The following is a 27978-nucleotide window of genomic DNA, read 5'->3' as shown; positions in this document are numbered from 1 at the left end:
TGATTTACGAATGTATTCATACAATAGAAATGAAAAAGTTGTCTTGAATGCAGCACAAAACAAGGAAGTTCCTCAAATACACACGATGATCATATGACACAAAGTTACGCATATATGCATTAGAAATTAAAAGCTTGAATTATTTCTTGCTCATTTTTAAAATGTTCACGCTTAAGCGTAAGTGAAGTGAAAACAGTTGCCAGGAGAGTAAGCGGAGAATCAAAGAAACTTCCTCTAAATTGATGCTACTCACATGACAACAGTGCAGCGATGCGACTGGTGTGGACTACAACTCTAATTCTGTTGTGCACTTTATTAATATCTTGTTTTGCGACGGACAGACTATCAAATGTCTCATCTCCAAACATCATCATCATGCTTATGGATGACGTAAGTTATTTTATCTATCTTTTTTTTTCTAAATCTACATTATTAACTTGTAACTTTATCACAACATCGTTACAGCAGTTGAAGTGTGCAGAGTTATTTCAACTGCATTATGTGACTCCTGTTTTCTTAATAACTGTATCGGTTGGCATAAGGTGTTGGTAAAGACAGCATAAGTTAAAAGTTGTATCTGCGTTTCAGATGGGCTGGGGGGACCTGGGGGTTTTGGGGCAGCCCTCGAAGGAGACCCCCCACCTGGATGCCATGGCAGCTCAGGGGATGCTCTTCCCCAACTTCTACACCGCCAACCCGCTCTGCTCCCCATGTGAGTCTGCAGGAAACACTGCAAAACAGAACTACTCTTTTTTTTTTTTTTTTTTTTTAACACTATATTTATTGACATTTTTTTCCAATTATTACAACAATACAGTTATCTGTAAATAAAATGTACAATAAAAATAAAAAAACAATGAAAGAAAAAAAAACACAAGCATAGCAGACAAAGATACAGACACAAAACAACAACATAAAAGAACATTACGCACAAAACTCAAAACAAAACAAAAACAGAAAGAAAAACAGAATCCCCCCTACATCATCATTCAACAGAATCATCCAGTACAGGTCCCGACGGATTACTCCTCATAAAGCGCATGAACTGTCCCCAGATTTCCCAAAAGTCATCAGATTTCCCTTTCATGGCATATGTCAGTTTCTCTAATGCAAGACAATTTGAGAGTTCTTTGTACCATTGCTTTATGTCTGGTTTGTCTGGGTTGAATGTTTCGCCTGGAGAAGAGAATAAGTTATCATACTCTTCTTTCTACTGTTTATTTTTAAGTTATCAGGAAATATACCTAAAATACACAATTGTGGACAAATAGGAATGTCTTCTGAGATAATCTGGGATAAGATACAAATTACTTCTTTCCAAAACTTTGCGATCTCTGGGCATTGCCATAAGCAGTGATATAATGTACCCCTCTCCACGTTACACTTTTCACACTGGTCCGGTATATTAGGATCAAAACGATTAAGTAGAGAGGGAGTAATATACGTTCGCATAAGCCACTTGTACTGTAATAATTTGTACCTGGTATTGATCGTCTGCGTTTGGGCTTTGTAGCAAGCCCTCTCCCAAACTTCAGCACTTATGTCTATATTCAGATCGTTACACCAGGCCAATCTTCTACACTCTGAAGATTCCTCAGACAACCTCACAAACATTCCATAAACTAGAGATACTTGACCACGACCTTCCGAATAGTTTACGATCATATTTTCTAAAGACGGCAGCTGGGTTGAGTTATCCTGGGAACTTAAAATAAAGAACTACACTCTTTTAAGATAAGATGAATCTTTATTGTCTCCCTTAGGAGAAATTTGTCTTGGACACACACGAGAGGCACAGGCGACAATCACACTCCAATAAACATAAAAACATAACCCCGAAGTCCTTACCCACATATACCATCAAACCATACCATCAAACCATACTATAGTTAACACACATCAATTCCCACTCACTCAGCAGTGACAGCAGTGACAGCTATCTTCACTTCTGCTAATATTTTGGCCGCCACAATAATACAACAGTTATAAACTTAGAACACACATCATTATTGCTTTAAACCACAGTCATTAAAAACAATTGATACAGGTTAGTTTTGATGCAACTACATTCACACCTCTAAGCAGTTCGTAGTTCTTTACAGCATATGATTATGTATTTGTTCACCATAATGGATTGAAAATACATCTACCATGATGTGATCATAATTTTGACTATCAGCTATAATTGAAGAAGTTTCACAAAAAAGGGCATTTACCATTTAAGATGTGCAACCATTTTAAGGAAAGTATCCCCTTTTCAAGAAATCAAAAGCATTGTGTTGACTGAAAAGAAGTAAACTGACCAGTTAAAATCTAAAAATAAGATATTTTTCTTAGATATCTTGACATTAAAATAAAAAAATATATAACATAGAATATTGTTTTTCTGTAATAGATGTAGAATGTCCCACTTTTCAAACAGTACAAGGAGAACATATACAATTTAAACATTTTTTTTATAGCAACCTGTTTCAGAAAGGTAGAGCAGTTGCTTATGTGCAACTTTATTACTTCATACATTTCTAACTTTGTGCTTGCAATAATGTTCATAGATCATCTTAGAGATGCCACGTCTATGATTTCCAAAAAGAAACTTAAATTTGAATTCTGAATTCTGGATTATGTTCTGCAATTTTTTTTTATCGTTCTATATATGTTTCACACATATGTTTCACATTTCATAGCCCAGGACTGTTGCATGTTTTTGTGAGGGTAGCTCACATTAGCTACCCAAGGAACACAGGGAGAACATGCAAACTCCACACAGAAAGGCCCTTTCACGAACCCCACCCAGGGTGTGGGTGCTGAGGTCATGGGGGAACTTAACACACACTCAGCACCCACAGCGTCCCCGGCCTTCTAGCTGTGAGACGGCTGCACTACCAGCTGCGCCACCGTGCCCCCAGAAGAGATCCTCATTATTCACAGTGAAACATGTTCTGTTCCAACATGAGCTGAAAGGCCGTGCAGGGAGGGGAAAGCCACTGCTCAAAAACTCTCAAAAGAAACCAGATTACAGTTTGCAGCTGCCCATAGGAACAAAGTTCTCCACTTTTGAAGACATGCCTTGTGGTCTGATAAGACTAAAATAACATTTTGCTGATAATGATTGTTATTTTTGGAGGAAAAAGACAAGTCTATAAGCTTCAGAGCACCATCCCAACCACGAAGCATGGACTTGGGTGTAATATGTTGTAAAGGTGCTTTGCTGCAGGAGGTACTGGTGCTCTTTACAGAACCCATAGTATCATGAGGAAAGAAGATTTTGTGTATATATTGGAGAAATATCTCATCAGCCTTAAAGTTAAACCCTGGCTGTGAGTGGGTCTTCCAGATGGATAACGATAATATACCTCCAAATTAGTTAGAAAGTGGATCAAGGTAAACAGAGTGAATGTACTGGGCTGGCCACCATAAAGTCCTGAAAATCTGTGGAAGGCACTGAAGAGGCAAGTTCTGCCAGGAGGACTGGGCTGACCGAAGCTTGAATGACTACCCAAAAAGGGGGGTTCCTCTCTTTTCACCAGGACAAATTTTTTCATTCCCTTTGCTCATATCAAAACAACAGTGAAGCAACATATCAAATATTAATATATATACATATATATATATACATATATATATACATATATATATATATATATATATATATATATATATATATCTTAGTTATAATATTTGATATGTTGCTTCACTGTAATTTTAAATTGGACATAGGGTTTAAGTGATTTGCAAATCTTAGGAGAAAACGAGTTATTAAAAGCTGAAAAAGTTAGATCTGGGTCATGTATCAAAACTGAGAAGTCTATATAATTATGGCGGCAGGATTTGATTATCTTAAGAACTCTGCAAAGTGTATTGAGTATCTTGTGTGGTGGTAAGTGGGGGAAAAAAAATCAATCTCACATTGTTGTCGAGGGAGACGAGGGAAGTGCACTCGCTCTATTTATTTACCAGCTGCAAAAGAACATTTCAACAAGCAACATAAAAATCTGTAAAACACTTGTTTTCACCCACAGCCAGAGCTGCACTTCTCACTGGGAGGCTGCCTGTCAGAAATGGTTTCTACACCACTAATGCCCACGCCAGAAACGGTGCGTTCCCAAGATGTTCTTTCTGCAGAGATCGTCTACAATCATTTCTTGAAGATGTCTCACTATGTTGCCTTTAATGTGTGTCATCGAGTCAGAGAAAGTGTTTTAGAAATGTGTTATTTTCATTCTTTTTCTGTAGCATATACACCTCAGGAGATATTGGGTGGAATCTCCAACGAGGAGATTTTGTTACCACAGATGCTGAAGAAAAAGGGTTATGCCAGCAAGATAGTCGGGAAGTGGTGAGCTTCTTATCGTTGACTGTTTTCCAAGCTGTTAGACATTTATAAGTGCTGGGAGTATTCAAATGATCTATTAAAGTGAAACAACATATGCCAAACTATACTGATACAGAAATATTAGAGGAAAAACAAATAATGTTTTGACACTTCTTCAGAGCACAAGTGCATGTTTTGTCTGTTCACTGTATTTCACTTGTAGGAGATCATTACATCATTTCCACAGTATACTACATGTAATTGCAGTCATCTTGGTCTTTGGTATTTCTGTTTAGTATTGCAGACAGAAGAAATAAGAAAATCAAAGCTCACACAGTGGACACACTGATCGGTTATAAATGAATACCAAGCTCCAAGCTCTTGCAGGTTAATTTCTGCACACAGAGCTGTCATATATCTACTTTCTATACCTGCTTCATCCTGTTCAACTCACTCAATGTCCTGTGGTCATGTCAGAGACCTGCCGGGAAAAGATCATTTACCTCTCAAAGGTTTTTTTTCTTCAAATTTCTATACACACACATTTTTTTAATATACTATGATTACCAGTTTATTTATTTTTTTCATTTCATTTTTATTCCATGGTATACTAAAAGTATATGTATTTATAATTTACTAATTCATTTAATTATGAGACTAAAAGCCATTTATTAGAGATGAATACAGGAACAGTAAAGGATGTAAACCCTATCCATCAGTATGCCAACTCCATTTTTCCCAGTTCCTTCTATACAAATAAAAAGACAACTTTGACAATTATGCAAACAAAGTCATGATCATTTCACATAACTGCAATTAAGTTGGTAACTGTGAAACCCCTAGCTGTGCTGTAGGGAATTGAAAGCATTGCCCCTTTAGCGAAGACCCAGAACACTAAATGTGTATGTGATTTGAAGTGGTTCCCTGATTTAAAACATTATTTTTTTACATGTTAACACATGGGGGAGTCCTCTCAGTGACAGTGATCTTACACTTTTTTTTGTCATTTCAGGCATCTGGGCCACAGACCAAAGCACCTTCCTCTGAAGCATGGTTTTGATGTATGAGGTGCCGTGAGGGACATAATTCTGTCTTAGTGTTCATAAACACATATGAAATCCAAAACCTTTTATACACACAGGTGAAATGCTCTTACACATACAACTGGAAATGTTCATAAACACATATGAAATCCAAAACCTTTTACACACTATACTGAAAACCTCTCACACTCACTTGTGAAATCTCTCATACACACAGGTGAAATGCTCTTACAACTGGAAATGTATCCACTCACATATACAACTGAAATGTGCTCACAGATACTACTGAAACGCTCTTACACAAACTAGTGAAATCCTTTCATACAAACTAGTGAAATCCTCTTATTCTCACTAGTGAAATCCTTTCATACAAACTAGTGAAATCCTCTTATTCTCACTAGTGAAATCCTTTCATACAAACTAGTGAAATCCTCTTATTCTCACTAGTGAAATCCTTTCATACAAACTAGTGAAATCCTCTTATTCTCACTAGTGAAATCCTTTCATACAAACTACTGAAAATTTCAGTAGAAACGGAAGTCATTTCAGTAGAAACGGAAGTCATTTCAGTAGAAACGGACGTCATTTTTTTTTTTTTTTTCCCGGGAGTTATTTTGATTGCTTGATAGAGCAATCAAAATAACTGCAGAAGCCAAAAACAACTGACTGAAGCAACAACTTTACTCAATAATATATTAGTTTCAGCAAAGACTACAACCCCCCCGGTGACTGCTGGATGAGCCTCAAGTCACTTTTCCCATCACGGTGTTATGTTTGATGCTACCCGTTGAGAAATGCTACTTTGTGGTTCTGCGCCATGATTGATTCACATGAGCAAGATTAAGTCTAATAAAGTTCCTAAATGTCGGTTTCCATTATTTTTATATTAATTGTCCAGCCATAGTGCTTTGTATTGTATTATTAATTTAAATGAATGTATATCTTTAATTTGTTTGTAGGTGCAGTGCGAGTCCTGCAGTAGGTGGGCACATTTTGAATGTATCCACTATGACAGAGTCTCACATTATAAGTGCCAGAAATGTGGCTGAACTACTCTGTTTGGCATTTTGTTGTTGTTTGTGTTCATTAACTTTTATTTATTATTGTTATTATGTTATTAAAAATAGGCTAATTTTCTGAACTTAGCAGACTCTTCTTTTGAAACGAGAAATTGAGACTGTTTGTGTGCCTTTACTTTTATTTCTTATTATTTTATACTTATTATCAATCCAAAAATAGTGATCACAAAATGGATAAATTGGGGGGTGTAAGTATGCTGACATTCATCTTGCAGTGGCAGTGAGGTGATTAGTATCTTACCTGAATGCATTAAGTGACGGGAGCATTATTTGATAGGATGTTACTGGACTATCAAATTATGCTACCATTAAATAGATTTAACATGGATGATATGGGAAGTTGAGTATTTGATCCTTCAAAATACACTACCCATGACATGAATTGCATTACACTTTGTGAACATTATATGATAAAGAGAAAAAAAAAAACTATGTTATCACTTTATTTGATATCCATTTCGTTATTGGCCTTTATTTAACCAGGCAGGTCATTAAGAACACATTTTTATTTACAATGACGGCCTGGCAAGAGACAAGGACCACTTGGGGGAAAAGGACGTGGGCTAGGGAGTAAAACACAGTAAAATTGTAGCTCTACAAAGGTAGAAAACCATTAGGTAGCATTTTTTGATAGGGTAGCAAAAATCGATAGACAGGCGCTTTCGGTTTATGCGGTGGTAGCATTTTTCGACGAAGCAGCAGAAATCGACAGAACATCGGCAGCCGCGTGATAGCTTTCTGCCAGTATATATCCATGTGCAAAAACACTTTTGGGTTTGATAACGTGGTGTGTATCCTCTCAAAACTGTAGTTGTTGCCGTTGCTAACGGGATGCTCTGACGCAGCTGCCGGGATGGGAAAAGTGACGTGAGGCTCATCCAGCACACCTGCACCGATCTGCACTCGCAGTCACCGGGGGGGCGGGGCTGTAGCCCCGCAGTTGGAACACCTGACACGGTCCTTATAGTCTCTGCTGAAGCTAATATATTATTGAGTAAAGTTGTTGCTTCAGTCAGTTGTTTTTGGCTGCTGCAGTTATTTTGATTGCTCTATCAAGCAATCAAAATAACTCCCGGGAAAAAAAAAAAAAAATGACGTCCGTTTCTACTGAAATGACTTCCGTTTCTACTGAAATGACTTCCGTTTCTACTGAAATGACTTCCGTTTCTACTGAAATTTTCAGTAGTTTGTATGAAAGGATTTCACTAGTTTGTATGAAAAGATTTCACTAGTGAGAATAAGAGGATTTCACTAGTTTGTATGAAAGGATTTCACAAGTGAGAATAAGAGGATTTCACTAGTTTGTATGAAAGGATTTCACTAGTGAGAATAAGAGGATTTCACTAGTTTGTATGAAAGGATTTCACTAGTTTGTGTAAAAGCGTTTCAGTAGTATCTGTGAGCACATTTCAGTTGTGAGTGGATACATTTCCAGTTGTATGTATAAGAGCATTTCACCTGTGTGTATAAAAGGTTTTGGATTTCATATGTGTTTATGAACACTAATTCAGAATTATGTCCCTCACGGCACCTCATATTGATGAATGGTTTGGTGCACCAAACTGCCACTTTGGTCCTTATAATAACACCATCAGACCCAACATCCCCGTCTACAACAACTCTGAGATGCTTGGGAGGTACATCACATGCACGTTCATTCAACACCAGAAACAGAGACTCAAATCTGAATTTAGAAAATAATGAAGCCTTCTTTCCCCTTGACTCTGTTGCATAGTTTACCTGTCTGCATCTCTGGATGAATTGAGTGCCCCCCCCCTCACTTCTCTGTACCAGCTGTGCTTGTGTATTCCATTTTCCGCCCATTTGTTTTCCCCTAAACAGCCATATGTGTATTAAGGGTCATTGGAACTGGCAGCCGGCCGTGTTTTTCGCTTAGCCGTGGGTTTAATCAGCTCTGCATACCTGGGCCCTTGACAGACGCACACACATAGGCACGCGTACACAGAGACACACACGCCCTCCAGAGACAACAGGTTGCGTTGTCTGTGCATGAGGACACCTGGAGGAAGTGAAGCATAGGAAAGAGATTTCTGTCACTGCTTCCCCACTCGCCACGCCACGCTTCAACGGCACCTCATAACAGTTCCCTCTGCTCAGCTTTGCTGGGACTTCCCACATATGTCTTCCACCAAATTATTGGGCAAACACAATGAAAAAGCAGGAAATTTGCTTCCACTATCGTAATAATATTACCTGCGGTAGGTTCAGTGGATATGGAAGCAGATCTGTAGTCATCTGTAGCAATGATGAAAACATTCGCTCTTTGAGACGGATACTTTGTATGCCCTGAAACAAACAGGTGAAGATGCAGTCAATGAATCATGTCAACACTTGTTTTTTCTAGATACTATGAGGAATTTACAATTGACAGAAAGACTGGGGAGTCAAACCTTACACAGATGTACTTGCAGGTAAGAGAAGTTTCGTCTTTCGTTTCCAAAGCTGTCTGCTTAGCTCATCCGGTCCTTTCATCAGAGGATGATTCATCATATGTTTTACCAATGTTTTTTTGATGTAGTAACAGAACAGAGTACAGTGTTGTCGTTTTTTTATTGTATGAATTGCTTGTAGCAAATAATAAAAAAACACTTTTATTATTATGGAGCTTTCAGAAGTGGATATTTTGCTTTTTCACATGCTCCCATTGAATATCTGTTGCTGGCACGAGTCCCGCGTATTATGTTGTTGTAAAGATCAAAAGCCGCATGCTGAGATGCACTGCAGGCTCTTCACAAGAAGAGGATGGGCCTGTCAGGCACAGCTTTTTAAAGGATGTATTAACGTCTCTTTGGAGACTACATTGGCTTCACTTGTATAGTTTGTTTAGACTTCAGTGCAAAGGCAAAATTCTGATATCCTTTTTACTTGTGTTTGTGTTTGTTAAATTTTGTTTTTCGTAACCACTGAAATACATAAGTTATTATGGTCAATGAATATACACTCGTATTTCGTGTGTGCCCGCAAAATAGCTAACAAAATAACTAATTGCTGGACAATGCACTGTTAAAGCAACTTTGCAATTTTTAGCTCACAGGTTCCTCCCAAGACTGTCATAACTTTGCTCTGGTTTGGTCCCTTGCTTGGTCACGTTCATATTTTTTCTTCAAATCAAATCAACCTTTATTTAAATAGCACACCTAAAAACAACCTTTCTTGTGCTTCACAACATTAAAAACAAATAAAAGATCAATACAAAAATACAAAAAAATATAAACTGAAACACATTAAAACAGAGTATAAATAAAAATATATCAGTAAAACAAATTAAAACAGAGAAACTAGTATTCTTCTAAGCCAAACGCCAATCTAAATAGGAAAGTTTTGAGTTTGGCTTTGTACAGTCAGGTGTGGGTGATTTTTGCCGATAGTAAGAAAGAGACTGTGACAACTCAACAACACTTTGTAAATGTGATCAAAACAAATTGGTAATTTAAAATAAAAACAGCTTCATGTTGCTTAAAAAACCTTGAAGCACAGAGGTGAATAACCAGATATGATTAAGAGTTTTGTTTGGTGTTCTCCCAGATAACTCACAGGATATTTTCAGTTTGTTTTTAGGAGGTTTTATCGTAGCCAATATTCTGTAAACTCAGCGTGTGGGCAGTTTTTTGAAATACTCACATTAGTCCAGTCTGAGAGCAACACAACTATTTATAAGTTACTTAAATGTATCTCATTCTGATGCTTTGTTTGAAATTCAACAGGCAGTCTTAACTGTGTGTCTGTATGTGTAATTGCATTGACCCACTGCCATGTGAATACAAGCATCACCCTCATAATGGTGTGGTTCAGTGGACTGCGTGATTGTCTACCTTTAATTATAGGTTTGTGTACCTAAACCGCCAACTGCAAATGAGAGAGAACTTCAAATGCATCTGAAGAAGTGAAGTATAGACTTTTACAAAGTCTTTTGACGTCTGTACAGGCAGTGAGGTAACAGCTTCCCCAATCACTACAGGTGGGTCTTGAATTCATCCATCGTCAGACTAAAGCCCAGCAGCCTTTCTTGCTCTACTGGGCACCCGATGCAACCCACGCCCCCGTCTATGCCTCCAAACACTTCTTAGGAAAGAGTCAACGAGGCCGGTATGCTTGTATTCATGCATCTTTCTGGACAAGCACAATTCATCGTAATTGAATGCATTTCTCAAGGTGAACTCTGATACGTGTCTGCTGCAGTTATGGAGATGCAGTGATGGAGTTGGACTACAGCGTTGGTCAGATCTTGTCATGGCTGCAGACTCTGGGTATTGAGAACAACACCTTTGTCTTTTTTACCTCAGACAACGGAGCAGCTTTGATGTCTGGCCCAAATGAAGGTAGGAACTAAACTCACAACTCTTTATTTTTGATTTTTTTTCTAGAGCCTGATCGATTTCCTTTTCTGGTTTTTGCATCATATGGTTAATGGATAAATGCATTTGTGGCCGACTCCTCAGGTGGCAGCAATGGGCCGTTTCTCTGCGGGAAGGAGACCACCTTTGAAGGGGGGATGAGAGAGCCTGCCATTGCCTGGTGGCCTGGACACATCAAAGGAGGCACGGTAATACTTGCCGTTTAAGCCCCCTAAATAATACAAGATGATGATTCACTGAATTCCCACTACGCTCTCTTGAGAAAGGCCTTAGATAAATGAATTCAACACATTTTTTAATTGTAAACATTGTAGCTCCATGACATTCTGCCTCTCAGATTGTGCCAGAAGCTGAAATCTCCATAAAAAACAAAAACTGTAGGCATTGCATAGCATTGTGTATCAGGTTGACTGTAAAAAGAATAATTACTTCACTAATCCTCTTCTTCTAATGGGTTTTGTTTTGTTTCATTTACATATCATTTACCAATTTACATGTCCGCAGTCTGATCCAATGCCACAATTAATCTAAACTGTGTTTAATTGCTATCAAGAAATTTAACTCCAGAGACTGAAAGGACAAACCGGGTGATTTTAGCCACAAAGCATGTGGGTGATTTTTTTTTTTTTTTCTCCACCATTTCCTCAAATATTTTTGGCTAGAATTAATGCCCCAAGTGTCTATTTTTTTTATCCCATTCCCCAATTTAACCCCCCCCCACACACCGTGATCCCATAAGCCTGTGCGTTCTGCAAATGACTTTTAATTGTATTAGGGGCAGCTGTGACACGGGGCTGTGACGCAGAGGGATTTTGTGGAGGAGCAAGCGGAGGCAGCAGTCTGCAGTAAGCCTTGCCCCTGGCTCATCTCACAGGGTTGTGCTGGGGCCTGATAGCGCGGCAGAGTAGCGAGGGAGAGGGGGATTGGGAGCGTCTTAAGCGGCTAATCTGTTTGTGTGTTTGCTGAGGTTGGATTGAGCCGTAATGAGGACTCCAGTATCTGAATATGCCAGGCGCACAGGATAAAGGAATAGGAGGGGTGGAAGAAGGAGGGGTGCAGGGAAGGAAGCAAGGAAAGTTGTAAAAGAGGTGGCTGTTGTAGAAAAGAGAAAATGAGGAGGAGTACTAAAGACAACACAGGTACTGTCACAGTGCGGTGGATGCTGCTGTGTTTGCTGCACCTGCACTGTGTCACTGTTGACTAATGTGCCTCTTTGTCCATGTGCAAGGGTGAATGATTCTGTGTGTATAATTAGTTGCTACCTGCTATTTAACTGACTCGCATGAGTCTGCAGGAAATTATCAACTTGCAATCGCGAGGATGAGGAGGGGATGCGCTGGAATGACGGGGTATGAGCGATCTGAGACAGATGCAGATTCAGCGTTCTCCCAGTGCCCGGGGCACACGGGGTGGAGGGAGGGGGGACCTGAATTATGAGCGGTGGAGGCAGTAGGAACAAAGATGGGGAGGTGGGTGGGCTGTCAGGCCCACAACATTGTTGAGCATCAAAATCCCTTTTGTCGTTTTATCAGCAGCAGACACACAGGCAGAATGGAAGAGATGGGGATGGAAGCATTGCATCCTCTGATAACCAACATTGCAGCACAGGAAGAAATGAGAAAAAGAGCATGTAATGTTATAAAGAGTGATGAGTCAGACAAAAAAAAGAAGGAACAAAGGAGGATGAAAGGAGTAAGTTCAGTGCAGACTGCTGAAGAGGGCAGAGCTAATGCGGGGGGACATAATAGATGGCAGCTCATGAGATAAAGTCCTCTGTCAGGCCAGTCTGAGTTTGAAACTTTTGGCTTTTGCTCATAGAAGTTATTACCAACTAAATGTCAGCACTGCTTCTCTTCTTTTCCTTTTGTCCTCACTTCTTTAATGGTCTGTGTGTGACTGCCTGAGTGGGGGCTTGAAAAATGAAGTGAAAAACTGGATCTGTTGGTGTTTGTGTGCAAGAGAGCGAAAGAGTGTCTTGATGTGCAGATAGATCATAGAATGCATAGCAGAGGCTTTTCTCTGGCTCGTTCTGTGGATGCAGAAGAAAAGGGAATTTATTTCAGTGCTCAGGAGCGTGTGTGTGTGTGTGTGTGTGTGTGTGTGTGTGTGTGTGTGTGTGTGTGTGTGTGTGTGTGTGTGTGTGTGTGTGTGTGTGTGTGTGTGTGTGTGTGTGTGTGTGTGTGTGTGTGTGTGTGTGTGTGTGTGTGTGTGTGTGTGTGTGTGTGTGTGTGTGTGTGTGTCGGTGCCGATAGGAGCACAGCGGCACATGGCGGTGCAGCTGCAGAGACCTGATAGTGCTATCTGATTGTGAGCGTGCCGTCTCCCTCTAAGGCTCGCTCAGGAGAGAATGGAACGGAAGATCAAGGATGACAGCGAAAAAATGGCATTTTATCTGAAAATAGTTCAAAGTTTATAAATAAAATAAAGCTTTTCACTGGGACTGGGAGAAGGAGATAAAACACCAGCTTGCTCAAGCTTCTGCAGCCTGCTTGCCCCGACCATGTCCTTCCCCTGCTTCCTCTTTTCCTTTTAATGACCCCCCCCCCCCCCCCCCCCCCCCCCCCCCCCCCTAAAAATTAAGAAGGAAAGGTATTTTGGAGTTTCAGTAGTAAACCTCCATGGACGGGACTGGAAAAATGTGTCTATTTTCTTTCTCTCTCTGAAGGAATGAAGTCATCAAGTGAAAATTTTAAAGCCTGCAAGAAATAAACATGAGACAGCATCAGTGTGTGTTTGTGTGTGTGTGTGTGTGTGGCCAGGTATACGCTATGTTAATTAAGGAGACCATGGTGGGTCTTTGTCTCTTCAAATTCCCTTTTGTTGTGAGAGCAGCATCTTTTACCTGTGGTTGTATTCTCTGTTCCTTCACCCGTGTGCAGGTGAGTTACCAGCTGGCCAGTGTCATGGACCTGTTCACCACCAGTCTGGCCCTGGCCGGCATCAGCGCTCCTGGTGACCGAATCGTGGACGGAGTGGACCTGATTCCTGTCTTGCTCAACCACTCTCACACACTCCGAGACAGGTGAGTAAAAACACTTTCACACATTAGCTGTTATAATTAAAATGCATTAAATGTCAGGAGTGTCACACACAGGAGTGTAAGCTGTTCTTCAAGCCCTCAAGCCACGTTCTCCTTTTCTTGCACCAGAAGTGACTGTATTTAAGTTGGAATGTGGAGCTGAAAATTGATACTTGAAAGATGGCTTGAGAAAGAAATATTTCTTTGAAGGCTTATATGCATTGAAGGAGAAGGATTATCCTTTTCTTTTTTTTTAAAGAAGTTGAGACCATTTCCTGAGAGCTTAATTAAATGTATGTTTCATGCCTTGATAAAAATACCATAGCGATACAGTACAATAGCTTCCCTTTCACTCATGTCGTCATAACTCTGATCACAGCAGCGAGTTGTACGGGTGCTGAGTGGCCCACTTAATTCTGTTTTACACCTTCTACTAAGGAGAGTGTCTCTTTTGAAATGTGTCAGCTTTGCACTACTAGCTGCTGACGTACAGTAAATGAAAAGATACAAATAAAGATCAAAACTAATGCGTTTTTGCACCATTGGTTGGTTATATGATATTCACAGTTGTGTTATTAAACCAAAGATGAACTAATCTTTGCTTATAGTTGTAAATATTCGCAAGATGCTGTTACTAGCGCCTCAATCATTCAAATCCTAACAACTTCTGCGTTCCCCTGACTTTTTTTCTCTGGTACTTGGATGAGAATCAAAGCTTTTGGGAGATGCATCTTGAGAAGTTTTAAATGAATTAGAAATAAACTTTGAACATATCTTTCTCACAGCTTGTACTCTGTGATTATGAGGTCCATTTATTTTTTTCTATTGTCTTATTTTATACACAGCTTGTTAACTGACTTAGCTTGACTTAGCTTGTACCTAATTATCTCATTTGCTTTAGTTACATGAGTACATTTCCACATTTAAAAAAATAGAAGTCTACAGGTGCAGAAATCTCATTGAGTTACAGAAATTACCGTGACTGCCTCAAAACAGTTGTGAAACAAAATATCAAGTTGACGGTACTAGCTAATTTGCCACATCCAGTTCCATTAGTTAGTTGTTTGGGTATTTTTTTTCAATAATTATGTTGAACCAAAACTTTAAAGCAATATCTGATTTACAATTGTCAGTTCTCAATCATTTATTATTTCTTTCTTTCATCATTTTCCAGTTATTTTATTGATCCGTGTGGGTTTTTTCTCCTTTGATCAAAGGATAGCAACAATTTTGTGCACATCGTTATTCACCGAACTGGAGGTTAAAAAAGAGTGTCAATTTGGCTTTTAAGTAGATGTAGCATTAATTTTAAATTGTCTAGTTAGTCTGTCCTTCATCTCTTCCTTAACAGGCCGATATTCTACTACCGTGGAAATGAGCTGATGGCAGTGAGGCTCGGACAGCACAAGGCCCACTACTGGACCTGGACCAACTCCCGGGAGGAGCTGAAGAGTGTAAGACTCCCTCTCAGCTGTGACCCATCTCCGTTTCCTCACTTCTTCATTCACACAGCCACGTCATGCCGCTTTGTCTTTCCTAATCTTACTCAAGCACACAAACACTTTGGCTGTTGTTGGTGTTATCTTTAAAATGGCTCATCAATTGACTGCTGTGCACATCAGAATGTAATGAATATTAATGAAGAGCCCCCCACATGAGCGAACTTGCGTCATTCATCAACCAGTTGGCTTGTTTGTTCAAACTACGGCACAAATTTCCCCCCTCCATTTACATTTTGTTATCCCCTGCCTGCTCCTCTGGCGTTGTGGAGCTTGGCTGTGCTGTAATTACATCAACTCGGTGTGGATTAAATGTATCAGGAGAAATGTGTGATCTGACACCTGAGGAGTGACAAAGTATAGTTGTCTCTTTCTGTTTCTCTCTCGTCTCTGTCCATAAAAGCATGTTCTCCTGTCCTCCCTCCAGGGCAATGGTTTTCCTGTGATCTAGTTTGTTTTATGCCCCATCGGTTGCTTAAATTGCTCTCTCCTTCAGGGCCGCTGGATCAATAGCCGCCTCCTTTATCAACTCATGTGAACTGAAGTGGAACTTCACAAATAATGGCATCTGATTGCCTGTGAGTTGCCTATTGATTGGTGTGTGCATGAACGTGAGAGAGCATAAGAGAAAACATGTACATAGACGTGTGTGTGTGTGTGTGTGTGTGTGTGTGTGTGTGTGTGTGTGTGTGTGTGTGTGTGTGTGTGTGTGTGTGTGTGTGTGTGTGTGTGTATGTGTATGTGTATGTGTATGTGTGTGTGTGTGTGTGTGTGTCTTCAGTGAGCGACTGTTGAATTTCTACAAGGGAAGCTTGAATCTCTAGAGTGGTTTGAGTCATTATGGTTGAATCCTCAAACTGTTTTTTTGTGCATATTTGTTTGTGTGTTACCCATAAGATATTTCAAACACAAGCAACATAAACAGCAGCCTTATTTGAAAACATGTTCAGATTCATATTTTTCTTATTTTGTCAGAAATACAATGGATCACTGATAATTTCTCCTCTTTTGCTACCCCTAAAATGTCTCTGTAGATTTAAAATTGAGACACACAATGAAACCCTCAGCTTTATTGATGTCAAGAGTTATGTTTTACTGTTTTAAGGCAACTTTGGTAATATCCTGTCGAGCCATATCATTAAAATAATAATTATTTTTTTCAATAAGGATTTCTGAGGAATCAGTGTTGTCTTTTTTTCAACCTTTTTTAAGGTTGACATGGTAATGAACAAAAAATAGAGTGGAACTTGTTACGTGGACAGCTAATAATCCAATGGTTACGTGGACAGTAGGGGTGTAACGATACACTAATCTCTCGATACGGTACGATACACGATATTGAGGTCACGATAACGATACGATATTATAGCAGTATTTTTTTAACAACCTTGAATGAGGAACATATGACTGGAAAAAATGTTCTTTTATTTGAAAGACACAAAATACAAATAATGCTGTGCGTTTGCCCTATTGTTACAGTTTGTAATGCTTTATAACTGTTTAAGTTTTAAAGAGCAAGCCAGGCCAACCATTTTCCACAAACTGAACTAAAAGTAAATGTCAGTTTTGCATTATGCATCTTCGGTTTCATACAAGTACAAATATTTTGCCACAAACTGAATAGTTTCTCTCATGTATGTTTTGACTTTTTTCTTTTTTCGGATGCGCGTTACTAGTCAACACAATAGATTAATATTAATATTCCAATATCGCGATACACTTTGTCACCTCCACGACACGTATTGTGACATTTTTGTATCACGAAATTTTGTGGCATGATATATTGTTACACCCCTAGTGGACAGCTAATAATCCAATGGTAGGTGTTTATTAAAGGGCCTTGGTTCTGTTGCTGAAGATGTCAAGAAGTAGCCTGTGCCATAACTTATATACTCTGCTCCTCTTAACTAATAGGAACATATGACATCAGCATTTTTGTTGAGAAGAAGAAAAAAATGTAGTACTGTTTTAATCACAAAGGCAAAAACCTTGTACGTTAAAAATCCCCAAGACCCGATCAGCTTTTCGTAGATAGCACCCTTTGGAACCAGAAATATTAAGAGCCTTTGCTTCGTTCAAATCATATTAAAAGACTAAAACAACCCTCAATACTTTTAGATTGATCTTTCAAGTCAGGAAAGCTTCTCTCTAAAAATGACCTGAAACTGGATGCTTTCAAAGTACATATATGTCTGACTTGTTACATTTTTTATGCAAAATTTTAAGTTACGGAAGTAGAGGGGGAAAAAGGAAATATTTAAATTACTGGAAAAGTTTTAATTTAAAAAAATTACCACAGTTTGGTTGCATAAGAAACTCCTTCTGCTCCACAGCTCAGGCTTGTACAGAAAACAGCCGATGGCAGTCATGCAAGGAATGACCAGTACCTGCCCCAAAGTACTGCTGTCCCTTCATTGTCGGCTGCCTCAGTGATAGTTTTTTTTTACTTGTCCTCTGATTTTCTTCGCAGGGTCATCCTGATCTTGGCATCGAGTTTGTAAGTGATGGTTTTGACAGCCTTCCCCGGTACATTTTTAGGCAGCTCTTTGTAGCCAATGCCTTTCAAAGGAACACAACTGCAAGCATTCATTCAAATACTCCAGCAACAGCTCACCTTTGTCTGGTTTTAGTCAGAATCACTTTAATTGATGGCAGGTGTACGCCATTATATACAAGCTTTATTTCAAATGTGATGGTCAGAGGACGGTTAGACACCACAATAGGAAAGGGTGTCCAGATTTATGCAGTCAGGGTGCATTTATTTATAATGTTCTCAGATTTTTTGTTTGATGGAAGATCCCATTAGAAATGTAACAAGTCTGACATTTAAGCTATTTTTTTTTTCTCACATTGAAAGTCTGGCAGTCCTGCATGTCACGGAGGCAACAACCACCATAATTTGGAAACATTTCTTCTGTCATTTTAAGAAATTCAAGTCATTCCGTTTTGCAGGAAAAGTACTTTTACTGATTTAGCTCCATTTCACTGTTCACTGAGTTGGAACTAATTCATCTTTTATATAAAGCTGGGCAGTATATTCTAATAGCTCCAAACTATATTGGCCACAAGATGAATGTGAGGAGTTCCGAGATATTAAATTGGAACGGAGGAAGTAAAAGGAAATTAATGCTTCACCAATATACATACTATAAAGTTGTTTTTTTTAATACTTTATTTAAATTTGGAATACATTTTTCTAGGCTAGCTAAATTAATTTATGGCAAATGAGTTCATATGAATAAAAATATTTTAACACCAATTTAGAATGTCAACCACTGTATTTACAAAGGAATTATTCAAAATCAAAGAGTTTCTATCTAATAGACTCCCAGTTTTGCATCCCCCCTGCCACCCCTGGGTGGCCCTGCATCTTATCTCGTCATGACTAGTGTGCTCCAGTTGAAAGCAGCCTCGCTGCATCCATACTGTTAATGTCACATGAGATATGGAGTTCTGCTTGTAATATCTTTGGCACAGTAACAGAGTCAGAGAGATGCGCACAGCAGGCGTTTCATGCTGCTCCACTGGGATGAAGGTTTTTTTTCCATTCTTTTCTGCATTTCTAAGCTGTTGGCTTCAAAAGACAGGACTAGTCTGGATCAGTGGAGGCTCCGCAGGATGGGGGGTATAAACTTCTTTCTCCCTCTTTCTCCCTTTTCTATATGTATTTTGAGGTGCTGCGATGAGTGATCTCAGAGGGGGGGCGGCCACAGTCCCTTCCAGATGAATGCTTCTTCAAAATTAGTTTTGCTCATCATAAAAGTGTGTTTGTGCACATGAGCTGGAGGAGGGGGAAGCTCTCCAGGGGTTCTAGAGGAGAGAGTATGACTCAGTCAGGCTGCGATCACTGCCAGCCTCCTGAGAATGGGGTCGGGGAGCAGAGAGAGATGAAGAGGAGGCAGCTAAAGTCCTCTTTTTGAGGGACTCAAAATCCTTGGTGATGCACCAGCAGTAGCGTTATGAATAACACAACAGATTGGAAGAAAATATGCATATAGATCATGCAGCAATGAGCATTCAGTTCAAAGTAGCAGGTGGCTGGAAGCTGAACTCTATTCAGATCTCCGCAGAGGACTTCAGCGCAGTTTACTGCAAACTACACAGAAAAGGCTTTGTTACATGTGTTTGAACTAAAACATCTGACACAATCAACTCCACACCTCTGAACATGGCACAATTGTATGTATTCTTTTGTTGTTCCCTTTTTTAATCCTTAGGTTTCATATATGCAGTGCACAAAGAGTAGAAGAAAATCTGCATTTCTCTTGCCCTTGGAACTGTCCTTAGATGTTGTGTTGAGAAAGGCCAACCTTCATTTTAAATTTATGAACAATTTATAGCCAAAACAGAGCTGTTCTGCTCTTTCCTGTGGCCAATTAGTCTTATATCAAAGCACATATAGACAGACTTGCCTCGTGGACAACTCCCTAGGGAGGGGTTTCAAGTACATCCAACTGGATGGATTCCCCAGGGCAGACGCGGGACATGTTGGAGAGTTTGCATCTTTCCGCTAGCTGGAGAACGCCTTTGTTTTCACCCAGCAGAGTTAGAGAAGGTGGCCAGGAATTGCTTAGGATGCTGCTCCTGCAACCCAAACTAAGATAAGCAGAAGTTATTGAACAGATTGATGGATGTAGCAATATATATATACATATATATATATATATATATATATATATATATATATACATAAAATTGAATTGAAGTTAAATTCAATTTTATGTATATAGCCAGGGGTGCACACAGGCCGGTACTCGAGGGCTACGAGTCTACTGCACGTTTTAGATTGATCTCAGATTGGTCTATAATTAGCTAAAATGTCCGGGTCAAGAGATGTTTTTTTAAGTAAAGCTTTAATTACTGACTTTAAAAACCTGTGGCACATAGCCTAAGTTTACAGATTTGAAGTTGATTGGATCCCGTATTTTTGTACCAATAAGAGGAAACTAACTAATTATTTTACGTATGTTTATTGTGCATTCATGCTCAAACACTGATCTCAGAATCTGTGCTGTTCAATCAAGCCAAAGTCTTAAATTTGGTGAAAATTAAGTTTACTTATGTAACTTTTGTACATTAGCTGAGTTCAGCGTGGGTCCCTGCAGATGTTTCAGGTTTGAGTGTACACACACGCACGCACGCACGCACGCACGCACGCACGCACGCACGCACACACGCACGCACGCACGCACGCACGCACGCACGCACGCACACACACACACACCAAACTGCGAGCATATCGAGGAACCAAGTGAAAATCTTGATCTTACAAAAGAGCATCTATACATCATGGATATTCTTCTTTTTTTTTTTTTACCCACTGTAATTTTATTTCTTCTTTTACAGGGTATCAACTTCTGTCCAGGTCAAGAGGTCGAGGGTGTGACTACTCATGATCAGAAGGAACACACGCTGCAGCCAATCATTTTCCACCTGGGGCAGGACCCTGGAGAAAAGTACCCGCTCAGGTAAGGTGCACGGAAAATCCAAATGTGACTTTATCTCAAGCTAAATTGCAATGGACAGGAATGAGTAAGGAAGAAGAATAGACTCAGTCGAGAAAACTAGTAGCAATAAAAAAGGAATGGCATGTGGGTATGAGGTTGTTTTGTCTACGGAAGATAATTTTTGCCTGATCAATGCAGACTCACCGGCATGAAAAAGAAAGCGATGGATTGATCCTCTCATCCAGAGCACACATGATTGTACCCTCCTCTTTGATTGCAAACAGCTTCTTAATGATTGCTATCTGGCCCTTTACCCCCCACGTCGGCTCGCTTGCAGGTTAAAATTGCAAGATAAATTGTTCAGGCTTATAGAGAGAGCTAGTGCAGTTTAATGTATTTTGTGTTTCTGTGCCTCAGCCTCAAAGAGAGTTAAGAATTGCTTTGAGGAGATTGATGCCAAAGGACACTCTAAGGATGAACTAAAACTATTAGTAAATACAGATGCAAAGACAGATGAGCATAGAATTTCACTGTGTACCGCCAAAGCGCACCATTAACATGATCTTTCAGAAAAGAAGATGGCACAGCCTGACTCCATGACTAATACATTAAGATAATCTCAGAACGCTTTGATGAGAGAGTATTCTTTTTGTGCTTTCTGGCTCCCTCCTGGCATAAAACCTCCTACACTGACCTTTCTTTTCTGCCTTCTGCCTCTCTGCCTTTCACATTCTTGCTGTGGCCTTATCTGTTTCTGTGCTTCCAGCTCGAATTCCTTTCAGTTCACGAGTGAGATTGGATGATAAAACATTAATGTTGTTTTTCATTTGACCACCTTTTAGCCTCGCTATTCCATTGGAAGAAGGAGAAAAAAAAATCAAGAACCAATCAATATGCAGTCATGTGTTGTACTGAGTGCTAGGCGTTTACACATAGATACACACACACAGACCCTATATATATAACTTATATATATATATATCTATCTATATATATATAGATATATATATAGATAGATATAAATTAATATTATTTTTAGCTTCTGCACCGAGGGATGTGTGAGTTTGTTTCCAAGGTTACCCCATCCTACAACCTGCATGCCCTCATCTCCTTTTAGATTGACTCTGTTGTATACTTTTAACTTTTTATTATCTACAAACTTTTGTCTAACTTTTTATGAAGTTCCCATCTTCCCTTTGCTGATGTCCCTCTGCATCCACCAGGACTGTTCACAGGTCCCCCAGCTGGACTGGCTGCCTGGCCGTCATTAATAACTGTCACCACCTAAAGAGCCACTTAAGATGATGTAGGGCCTGTCTGCGCACATACCTTCACTACTGTCGCAGGCCGGGATACAGCAAAGAACACACACATAAAACACAATCCCCGGTTGAGCCCAGTTACACAAGAAAGTAGTGTTTATTATAATTAGTCTACGAGAGAATCTTCCATTCCTATTTTCTTTTTCTTGTACCTTGTTTCTTGTATGTCCAAATAGAGGGCCAGGGGCAGATTTGCTATCACAGCACACCTGCTACAAAACTGTGTTTTGGTGTTAAATTCTTAGTCTTGGTTTTTATGGAGGTGTTGTTTTGCTTTAAAGGACAGACCATAACCTGTGTAGCTACAATTTTAGTGTCCACATTTCAACCAGGTTATCCCAGAGTGCAGTGGAATATAATATTACCAGAAGGTCCAAAAGGCCTTGAAACATTAGATTTATGTCTTCAATTTGCGGAATAATAGCTAATTATTGATAACTCAGAGTTGGGCAATTGCTTCCAGTGATGGATGGCTGTTGGGTAAGCCCAAAGTGTTTTCCTTATGATAATACTAATAATAATTATTATTATTAATCTACATGCAACCCCTTTATGACTCAATTTAATTACTCTCACAAAAACAGTAACACATTTGATTGTAGTTTCACTATTCTTACATCACTCATGGGGAATTAGACATGTCTAAGTAGAGCTCATAAACTGCATTGTGTTTTTATTTGTTTGTTTGTTTGAACCAGGAGCAGGTTTATGCTCAATAGCCTGTAATGCAATAAGAAACAAGCTTGTTTGGTTTGTCAATAACAGGGTGCTGATTATGAACAGGCCTGCTCGTTTGCAACTCTAATCCAATTTATGCGCCACCTTGAAAATGGGCTAGTAGCATTTGTAGATAAGCACAGTTTTAGGACATTACCCACAGTTCTGGACTCTCCCATTGGCACCGTGTTTGATTTGAAACAACAGTCTGTACTTGTTTCAAATTAACGCTTTAGGTGCAGTGGAGCCCGACGAGACCTCTATGGGTGGTCCATCTGTCCAGAACTGAAGACGGGTATTGTCCTCGTGTGCAGCTACTCCACCACGTTCAGTAGCTACAGCTTCCTCTGACCTAATGTACTGAGATTAACACATCCTACTTTCTCACCACCCACCTCAGCTCACATCCCCAGAGCCCCTGCTCATCGACAGAGCAGTCCCAGCCCTGACACTACAGGCAGCCCAACACAGTCTGGCCTCATCTGCTGCTGCCACCATGCTCTCGCGTCTCCAATCAATAGTCCTCACTGAAGTGCTCAATTTCCACCAGGGTGGAGAAGCTGGTGAAGGGGAGGGGTGGGCAGGACAGATGTATTTGATTGTCTCCTCTGTTCCCCCACCTTCTGCTACTGTGTGGTCGAAAATGAGTGTGCCTACATGTGTGTGTGTGTGTGTGTGTGTGTGTGTGTTACTGCTATAGTGTTATGAATCAGTAATCAGAGTGGTGACACACCTGAGCAATGCCCCCATCCCCCATGGGTGCCATACATTATAAATCAAAAGACTCAATTTGCATAGAGGCTGCTTATTATTCCAGATTTTTTCTCCACACAAGTAAGCTAAGGGTTATAATCATGATAATGAGCAGTGCTGACTGTGAGCTTTTCATTAGTTGTATGAAGAAGGGGCATAAACAAATGATATTATTAGTCTTTGATTTAGAGGTCTGCACTGGAAGATTTTTCTGTGCATAGACAAAACAACAGAAAAGTTTGTTGTCTGCAACTTTCTCAGTGAGCAGCATGCATTGCTTTCACAGTTGTGTGCAGATATTTAGTGCTTGAAACGGTCTGATAAATCTTCCTCGCATTTGCTTCTATTAAGCTACTTCATCACAAAACAAATCATTCGGAAGCAAAATGAGATTTGTTTGCTGGTGGAGATCGTGTAAAAGAAGAAGTTGTGATTTGTAGATACCTGAAGCAATTCAGTCTGAAAGTTTGATTTTTAACCAGTCGGATTTTTCCTCCTATTAGAGTGGACGAAAATGCATTATGACAAATGTGGAGCACAAGGAGCGAGACTGATCCCAGTCAGCACACCACCAGTCAAGTAATTGTAGGGGGAGTAAAGAGTGGGAATCAGGGAAGGAGCAGGTGCTGGCTGATGGAGGAAGCCTTGCTGCCCTGTGGGAGATCTGAGAGGGAGGGTAGGTGTGAGCTGGACAGGGCCCGGGGTTATTACTCTAATTGACACTTCACCTCACACACATGCACATGGTCCCTGGGGGCCAATCAGAAGGTTGGCTCTGCAGTGGAGGGATGGATGGAAGACTGGCACAGGTGCTGCCGGCGAATGTATCAGGGGTGTAATTGCACTGCTGATATTTGTCTATCCCCGTGTCACGCCACCAGACGCCCACTCCCCCCACACACACACACTCAGCCCATTAACCCTACAGGTTCTATTGAGAGCAGCGTTCCTTTGAAAGCCTTCGGGGCCCCAGTGTTTTACACTCTGAATATAATAATGCACAGAGGTGCTCGGGTTCACTGGTGTCCAACAGCAGTAATTGAGAGACAGGGGGTGTGATGGGGGTCACACAGGTCACCCCTGCAGAGCTGGCTGTAGCAGAGGTGGCCAGAGTGGACAGTTGGCGTAAGTGTTTTTTGCGTTTGTGGTCTTTGATGCTGTGATTGGTCCTAATCTGATACAGTGAGTTAAGCTTGTTCATTTTATGTGTGCGTGTGTGTGTCTGTTAAATGTGTAATAAACACTTTAACAAGCACACAGGCCAAAGAGTCAAATAAAGAGAGTAGAATCTTTATATGTATTGACATGAATCCGAGGTAAAAATATTGTACGCGGCAATTACACTACATTTTGTGACTTATTACTGTAAAGAATAATATAGCTAAAAAAACTCAGACACAAATGCTGAAAACATTTTTGGCAACTAATTGATTATTTTTGTGTATTTACACAGTTCTGTGTATGTGTCTTTGTCATGTATAATTGTAAATTGTTGTGATTTAGACTATTGTTGACATACAAAAAGACATTAAAGATATCCATAGTACACGTTTTTTCTTCTTCTGTGAACTAACAGCAGATAATAAACCTGGTGACGATGTGTGTCGCATGTGTTTACAGCGTTTTGACTAAGGAGTACCAGGACGCCCTGCGCAGCATCTCTGAAGTCGTGCAGCAGCATGAGAAGACTCTGGTCCCTGGCATGCCGCAGCTCAACATGTGTGACGTGGCAGCGATGGTAAAAGTCACATTACACAAAATAAAATCTGCTTTTGAACTCATGGCTATTCATTATATTTTAAAAAATATATCCTTTGTTTTCTGTGCAGATAAATGTTGGTGTATGACAGTTTTTATAGAATATTCATTGTTTTTTTTTGGCTCAGCACCCTTTAAGTGTATAAAAACAGCAGATGTTCAGCCTTTACCTTTTTTTATTTGAAAAAAAAGCTACAATGACAAATCTGCTTGAAAATAATAAAACATTGGTCAATATCTGGGTAGAGAAGCAATAAGACTGTTTGTTTACGAAAGCGCCTCGTCACATTGATGGATTCATCGTCTTAGTCAGGACTTTTTCTTTGATTATGTGTCAATGTTTTTGTGATAATTGGTTTTAGGAATATTTTGAGGAGCTGTTGTGACCTGGATTGTCCTCGCTGGCTCATGCCAACTTCTTTGCTCTTTATTCATCTGTGTCACAACACTGCCTCCCTGTGGTCAATACAAAAGTCTTAAGTCTTAAATCGGTTAGAATAAATCAGCTTTTTTTGATGACTAATGCTGAATATTTTATTTCCCTGAGATAGCAATTATCTTCATTATTCACTTATTTATACAGTTCAGTTCAGTTTATTACTATAGTGGTCATTCACAACAAAAATTGTCCAAGGGCATTTTTACTGAGAACGCAATTCCAGTACAGAACAAATAAATCCATTTATAATCATATTTAAATGTAATTTAGTCTGCCTGGTTCCCTACAGCTCTATTTCCATGGACACAATTCTTAAAAAGTATTTCAGCCCTGAGTATAAGTTGTTTTAAAAATTAAGGTTTTTAGACCTAATCTTAAAAACGTAGCCCCTCTACCTTTTTAAGACCTGGTGTGTGCGTCCAGGAGCTGCTTCTGCAGGAGAGCATCCTCATATTTGGAGCTCTGCTTCCTATTCTACTTTTCGATACTCAATCTGAGAGCAAAGTGCGCTGTGGGGGTAATAAAAAACTATAAAATCTGGGTGTTCATGATGTGTGGACGTTTGCTAAGGTACAGGATACAGGTTGATGCTAAACTAAATGGAAGCGTCAAACTCTAAACAAACAGTTAAACATCATCCTGAACGTAAATAGTAGTGTGGATGGTCTGACATGCTCGCACGTACAGTGATGACTGTTGTCTTTTGCAGAACTGGGCGCCTGCTGGCTGTGAGAAGTTAGGAAAATGTCTGAACGTGCCCAAGTCTCAACCCTGGAAGTGTCAGTGGCCACACTGAGAGCAAAGCTGCAGCCCTCGACAGAGAAACAACCAACCTGTTTGTTGAAATCTTTCTAAAACTAATTAAAATGTATGTTGAAGAACCGGACATTGGTTAAAAAAAAAACAAAGGAATTATTTTGGTATAGCATCTTCAAAATAGTTGTGAGATGAAAAGAAATGCTGTATTAAAGATTAAGATTTTTTTTAATGGTGGACAGTAGAAAGGGCGATGTATTTATGATCATTCTGCTGTGGAAAAAAATGCACAAATATATGAAGTCCATTCAGTGTCTTATGTTCTGTAAATGATAAATTATATTTGTTGTATAATGGGAGTTTGGGATTTATAAACCCTTGACTCCGACAGATGGAAGTTTCCATTATATTGTAACAAAGAAGGTTCACCCTTTTTCACTTCATAAGTTTTTACATATCTTGACAGGATGAAATAAAAAAACAATTTGTTTTTCAGTTTAAGTATTTAATGAAAACAAAAATAATTTGTAGTAATTTGTGGAAAACTGAATACAACCTTAGTACTTCCAGGGGAATTAAGATATGAAATGACATCCAGATGCTGTTCATGTGTTTTATGAACTGATCAGCAGCAAGTGTTCATCACTTTTGTTTGCCCTTCTGGAGCATTCAGGTATGATGAAGAGAAAAGCTGTCAGCAATAATGCTAGTAAAGGAATTCCTGCTCGCCATCTGGAGACTTAAGATGTCTGACTTGTTTGGGGCAGCCTCTAGTCTGTCAAAACATCATAACTATGGGTTTTTTCTTCTTTTTTTTTGGACTAATGAGCCTACAGTGAAAATGTTTTTTTCTTATTTGCACCTCATAATAACCACGAAGCATGGTGGTGGCGGGATGATGGTTTGTTTTACAATTGACATATGATAGAACTCAAACATAGTCAAACTAGAGTTAAGTTAGTCACTGATTGTTGTGGACAATATTAAAGTTTCTTGGAGGATGTTGCTTCACTGCAGTTGGGTGTTGTGGTGGCTGCCTTCTTGTACAAAATGGATAGAGTAATGAAGGATGAGGACTATTGCTGACATCGTCATCAAATCCTCAAATCATCTTTCAGTCTTCCAAGAAAAAGCAACTCTAAACACACTTAAAAGCTGGTTGTAGAATAAAGTATTTGAACTGTAAGGATTAGGTCCAGTTTAGCTGAACTCAAACTTTGATCAAAAGTAGTCATTTTTTCCAATAATTCAACAGACGATTCTAGTTAATGTACAGTTTGTTGAGGGATATTTAAATTACAACTTAAAGTTTTCTGACTTTTGTATAATTTGTACCGCATGTTGATTTTGGATGATTAAAAAAAAAGTTGATTTTTTGCCATTAAAGATGTATTTTACAATCAACAGACGTTATGTATCATTGTACATTGTGCGTTCACACTAGAGGATGTTTTATGT

General features: G+C 39.5%; 1 protein-coding gene across 2 annotated transcripts; it reads left to right on the top strand.

Annotated features, from left to right (window-relative positions):
* Positions 1-38: 38 nt before the first annotated feature.
* galns (galactosamine (N-acetyl)-6-sulfatase) lies at positions 39-27924 on the top strand. 2 transcript variants are annotated; one of them, XM_061741904.1, is made up of 15 exons: positions 40-390; positions 589-712; positions 4020-4094; positions 4234-4336; positions 5325-5374; positions 7978-8071; positions 8800-8866; positions 10414-10541; positions 10635-10774; positions 10895-10998; positions 13690-13832; positions 15181-15283; positions 20675-20796; positions 25188-25305; positions 26474-27924. In XM_061741904.1, exons 1-15 carry the CDS (start codon positions 271-273, stop codon positions 26558-26560), a joined length of 1578 nt encoding a protein of 525 aa, XP_061597888.1. In that variant the 5' UTR covers positions 40-270; the 3' UTR covers positions 26561-27924. The 2 variants fall into 2 exon arrangements, with proteins under 2 accessions (XP_061597895.1, XP_061597888.1); XM_061741911.1 differs by lacking the exons at positions 25188-25305; positions 26474-27924 and adding an exon at positions 23215-23462 and having other exon boundaries at positions 39-390.
* The last annotated feature ends 54 nt before the right edge of the window (positions 27925-27978 follow it).

Source organism: Cololabis saira, chromosome 2 (assembly GCF_033807715.1).
Source record: "Cololabis saira isolate AMF1-May2022 chromosome 2, fColSai1.1, whole genome shotgun sequence".
In the NCBI taxonomy this organism is placed as follows: Eukaryota; Metazoa; Chordata; class Actinopteri; order Beloniformes; family Belonidae; genus Cololabis; species Cololabis saira.
The sequence above is the reverse complement of the archived record's forward strand: the minus strand, read 5'-3'. Positions and strand labels throughout refer to the sequence as shown.